Here is a 6,000-nt window from a genome sequence, read left to right as displayed (position 1 = left end):
TTTAGGAATGGTCACTTGTCAGTTGAGGAACGGTGAATAACGCTTAGTAAATTCCTAACAACTGACACCTACTTGGTAACCAGGTGTGACCTTTCTGTTTGTTAGGGGTTAAGTAAATTCAAGGAAAAGAATGGGTGGTAAAAATTACTTTGATCTTGATCTGTTTTTGTCACAGAGAGGTCTAACATACTAAGTCGCAGATTTTCTGGTCACTCCTTTGTTAACCAAAGAAAATAATTACTGATATAAACATAGCACACCCACACATAACACTAAATTTTAACATTCTGTGCTTCATGTTGAAGACCAATACAGACGATGAGGGTAGAGCTGGTGGGGTTGGGGATAAAATGTCCTTTTACATAAACACATATTAAACTTTGTCTTCATTTCAGTCGACACCTATGCCATTAAACTGAACAATAAATAACTATGTCTAACCCCAAAAGTAAAATAAACCGAAAAAAACAACAACCCATTTTGAAGGGCAATGACATCATCTGAATGACACCTAAAAATATTACATACACACGGACATAAATACACACGTACAAATGCATACAGACCAAAATATTTCTGCTTTGTCAGACTGTTAATGTTTCAGATCTTCACATTTCTCCTGTTCAGGTTCAAGACAACAATCCAAATCAGATGGTAAATCAATGCTTTATTTGTATTCTGTTTTGTAACCTTTCATTTTCTTCTTTTATTTCATTAAAAAAAATTTTTTTTTCTTTGTTTCATCTGTGTCCATTTCTTTTTCCACCCCTCCTCATACTATATATACATATATATATATATATTTGTATCTATCTATCTATCTATATATATATATATATATATATATATATATATATATATATATATATATATATAAATGAGTATATGTGTGTGTGTGTGTTTATTTGTATATGTGTGTATATATACATATATTAATGCATATATACCCTCATGTACATATATAAGCACAACTACCATACCTGCTCACCTTAGCCCTCTAACTTTTATTAACATGTTCTTCAGATTGACATCTGTTGTTAACCCTTTCTCCTCCTGATTGGTGGGCTGGGGTGAAATACAGTTTAAGGTAGAGGTTTTACTTTTGAAGAAGTGGGGGGAAGGAAGAAAAAGCCAAGTTTGGGGTCTTTACTAATGATTTGATGCTCTTTCTCTCTCTTGTATTTTCTCCCTTCTCTTGTCTCTTTGTTCCTCCCCTTCTAATGTCTTTCACTACTTTTACTCATGGTAGACTAGGCATTCCATTTTTACATTATACCATAATATTCACCTTTTCCTACCCTTCTGTTTTAATCTCGTTAATTCATTGATTGAATTTAACAACATGGGATAAAGTACCTCAGTGTTGTCACACATAAGAATGGAAACCACAACCTCTTTTGTAGATTAATGGCTGTATGATCACACATTATATAGGCTAGGGTTTTGTACTCAAAGTTGCATGATCTTGGTTTCAATTCCTGCACCAGGATCTGCGCTGTGTTCTTGAGCAAAACACTTCATTTCACACTGCTCCAGTTCGCTCAACTGTGACAGACTGACATCCTGTTTTGGGGCTGTGTCATGATTTCCTTTGCTTATACATTATAGGCCTGCCCACCTAGCTACTGAAAATTTGAAAGCTACCACAATGCAAGAAAGCAGTTTGTGGTGGTCTTATTCACACCAGGCACCAACACAGTGATGTGTGTGTATGTATATATACATATATATATATATATATATATATATATATATATATATATATATATATATATATATTATTTAAAAGAGTTCCAACTCTGTCTGTTTTTTATGTTTTATTTATATTCTTATAAAATTAATATAAATAGTAAAATGAAATGAAGTATTGAATGTCTTATTGAATATATGAAATATTGAGTATTAAATATAGAGAATTAAATATATAAAGGCTAGTACATACTTTCATGCCTATTGGCATTCATCAAGGCCTTGTCTGACATGTGTATGTATGTGTTCTCAAAGTATGATCTCAAAAGTATCATTTGAAGTACTATCAACTAAAATGAACATTTGGTTATTTTTATACAACACAAATGCACATATTGGATATAAATCCATTTTTTTTCCAATTTGAAAATTGGACACTTGCAGTCTAATTCTTTAAAAGGTTTCATATCTCTGAACAACATTATCAGTTATGTTTAGATTGTATAGTGTTTTTTTTTTTTTTTTTGGTTATTATCATCTTTTGGACAGTGTGAATATGATAATTTCTTTAGGTAGTTGTAGAATGGTTAAACAGTAATTCCACAATGCACTTAGTCTGTCCACCAATGCAAATGTTTTTTTTTTTGTTTTGCTTATATAGTAAAAACTTGAACATTGCAACTTCTGCACTTCAGGTTTTCCTTAATTCTTAGGATTATGTTTCTATAAGAATCATCACTATCATCATATGTCCATCTTCCATACTGGCATGGATTGGGCAGTTTGACATTACCAGGCAAGCTCAAGGACTGTGCCAAGTTCTGTCTGTTTTGGCATCATTTCTACCGGTTGGATGCTCTTCCTAATGCTAACCACTTTCACAAAGTGTACTGGATGCTTATATTATTCTTGTCAGGACTTGTGATACATCAGATTTTCTTATGAGAATCACTGAAACTTTTTGAATGCATCATAGAATAATTAGGAATCATTATATTGTGGTTTTGGTGAAGAGTTTTTATTGTGGTTTTTGGTGAAGAGTTTTATATGGTTTCAGTCCTGTTATTATCTCTGATGCCTTTGGGCAAGATATAAACACCCCAGCTTCCCATTTGCTGTATCTTGTAAATATGTTGTCCATATTAAATATCATTCGTGTGAAATTATTGAAAACAGTGAACATTATAATTTTTAAAAAAAAAAGCACCTACTACACTCTCAAAGTGGTTGGTGTTAGGAAGGGCATCCAGCTGTAGAAACTTTGCCAGATCAGATTGGTGCCTGGTGCAGCCTTCTAGCTTGCCAGCCCTCAGTTAAACTGTCCAACCCATGCCAGCATGGAAAGTGGACGTTAAATGACGATGATGATAAGTTCACTTAATGGTAAAGAGTAAGCAACTGATCCTGGATTATCTTGGATAATCACCTGTTTCTTATGCAAAGGAATATTTTTCTCTCATCTTATTTCCACAACTCTTTGAACTAATCCTTAGTGTTTCAGACAATTTTATGTTAAGTTCTGCTATTAATTCTATGTAGTGGAGGCACGTGGCTTAGTGGTTAGGGTGTCAGCATCATGATCGTAAGATTGTGGTTTCGATTCCTGGACCGGGCGACGTGTTGTGTTCTTGAGCAAAACACTTCATTTCACGTTGCTCCAGTCCACTCAGCTGGCAAAAATGAGTAACGCTGCATTGGACTGGCATCCCGTCCAGCTGGGGAACACATACGCCATTGAAACCGGGGAACTGGGCCCATGAGCCTGGCGAGGCTTTAAAAGGGTGCATTTATTATTATTATTATTTATTAATTTTATTTAGAAACGTTTGTCTATCCTTCAAGGAAAAGAGCATTTTTGCTTTTAGTCATATGAAAAGGCAATCATCATCATTGTACACTTATATTAGGGCAACAAATTCTGTTGCATTTAGTGTCTTACTGATTCTTCACATTCTTCTATGAATGTTGAACAAGTTTCATAACTCTCACTTCACTGCAAGCTTGTACTTGTCTTTCTCAACTTTTTTTTTTCTATCACATGGCAGGGTGTCAAACTATTTTCTACTTTTCAAATGATGCCAATATGAAAAGGATGTGCTTTTCTTTCATCTTTCATTCACTGAAAATGTCATGCAATGACCTTGGGGCCACTTCTGTACTGAGTTAATATGTAACCTTTCTGAGCATCGACTGTGTCATATGCTATATGGAGAGCATGTATTTAGTTTTTGACACCTGGGGGAAACAAATGTACATTACTGTTCTTTACTGTACTTTCTTCAGCCAGACTAGCTTAGAAAAGTATAATTCATTTTCCATGTTTGAGGGTTTGGCCTTTAAAGAGGTATGCTCTATGCTATTGCAAGTTCCTACTTTGTACAGTGTATGCTAGTATGCCCAATGAGTGCATGCACATGTGTGTATATGTGTATGTGTCTACATACACACACATGCAATATATATATATATATATATATATATATATATATTTATGCATATAATATATATATATATTTATGCATATAATATATATATATATATATATATATTTATGCATAATATATATATATATTTATGCATAATATATATATATTTATGCATAATATATATATATATTTATGCATAATATATATATATATTTATGCATAATATATATATATATATTTATGCATAATATATATATATATATTTATGCATAATATATATATATATATATATATATTTATGCATAGTATTATATAAATGCATGTGTGTATATGTGTGTGTGTATGTTCTAAAAACTATTTGAGAAGTCCTTTTAGATTTTTCTCCCAGGAAATTGGAAATGATGAAACACTGCATGTATTCTGGTCCACACAGCATGTTTGTGCTGTAGTTTACACCATCATCATGCTATATAGAACGTGTATTTAAACGGTTTATATTCAAAGTCTTTAATATATCTTTGCTTTTTTTTTTTGTCCATTCTTTTTTTTTTTTCTTTTCTTTAGCATGACAGTCATCTTTTGGGACTTTTTGTCTATAGCTGAATAATGGAATACATTAATTCTTGCTTACAACATCTAACATCTTAGGTTCTGAGAAAGTGATATAACTGTATTGAGGTCAAATAAGTACCAGTCCTTCCCCTCAAAATTGCTGGCCTTGTGCCAAAATTTGAAAGGATAATAATTATTATTATTATTATTAGTCGTAGTAGTTAAGGCAGTGAGTTGGTACAGAACCATTAACCATTAACATACTGGGCAAAATGCTTAGTGGCATTTCGTCTATCTTTATGTTCTGAGTTCAAATTCTGCTGAGGTCAGCTTTGTTTTTCATCATTTTGGGGTTGATCAAATAAGTACCAATTGCACAATGGCACGTGAAAAGCACCATTTGAATATGATTGTTACCTGTATTGCCTTACTGGCACTTGTGCCGGTGGCATGAAAAACATTCGAGCGAGGTCGTTGCCAGTGCCCCTGGACTGGCTTCTGTGTGGGTGGCACGTAAAAAAACACCATTTGAGCATAGCCATTGTAATCGACTTGCTCCCTCCCCCAAACTTGCTGGCGTTGTGCTAAAATCTGAAGCCATTATTATTGTTATTATTATTAGTGGTAGTAGTTGTTGTAAGGTCCGTTAGCTGGCAGAATTATTAGCACCTTGGAAAAAGAAAATGCATTGTGGTATTTGTTTTGACCTGCTACACTCTTGGCTCAAATCCTTTTGAGGTCAACAATGCCTTTTATCTCTTCAGACTTGATAAAATAAAGAAACAGTCAAGCGCTGGGTCTGAGGTGTTGACTAACCTCCGTCCCCTCAAAACTGCTGGCTGCTGGCCTTGAGCCTCAATCAGAAACAATTATTATAAGTAGTTGTAGTCAATACCTATGCGGTCACTGATAAGTGTGATCTTAGAGTTTCTTCAGAACTAGATATCATCCAATTCAAACTGAGTAATGGAGTGTTGCAGTGCTGTTTTAATTCTTCTTTAAATGGCCTGTGTAACATCTGTGCTCAAGGTTTTATGAAATTCTTTGGAGTAAATGCCATAGAGATTGCGTCCATGCAGCCAATTCTTCAGTTTCATCTGACTTTGTTCCAACTTGAGAGAGAACCACATATTAATTATTCACATATTACCTCTCATTAAAGTACTTTTAGGGGCGGGGAGAGACTGGTGGTTCATACTGCATTAACCAGAAATATCAACAAATTTGTGTGCAGGTGGCATGTAAAAAACACCTTTTTGAGCGTGGCCGTTGCCAGTACTGTGACTGGCCCTCATGCTGGTGGCACGTAAAAGCACCCACTACACTCTCGGAG

General features: G+C 34.2%; 1 protein-coding gene across 20 annotated transcripts in view; it reads left to right on the top strand.

Moving 5' to 3' along the window:
* LOC106874338 (dynactin subunit 1) overlaps nt 1-6,000 on the top strand; it is a 113,173-nt gene that overhangs the window by 83,396 nt on the left and 23,777 nt on the right. For 11 of the 20 annotated variants that reach the window (XM_089362394.1, XM_089362393.1, XM_089362392.1 and 8 more), the window contains one exon: nt 628-654. The exons of the other annotated variants lie outside the window; for them this stretch is intronic. In XM_089362394.1, coding sequence (XP_089218520.1) covers nt 628-654 — 27 coding nt within the window. The remainder of the gene's footprint in view (nt 1-627; nt 655-6,000) is intronic. 20 annotated transcript variants of the gene reach the window in all.

Source organism: Octopus bimaculoides, chromosome 14, assembly GCF_046866305.1.
Source record: "Octopus bimaculoides isolate indiv1 chromosome 14, ASM4686630v1, whole genome shotgun sequence".
NCBI classification, from domain to species: Eukaryota; Metazoa; Mollusca; class Cephalopoda; order Octopoda; family Octopodidae; genus Octopus; species Octopus bimaculoides.
Note: the sequence above shows the minus strand (reverse complement) of the source record. Positions and strands in the feature narration are given on the sequence as shown.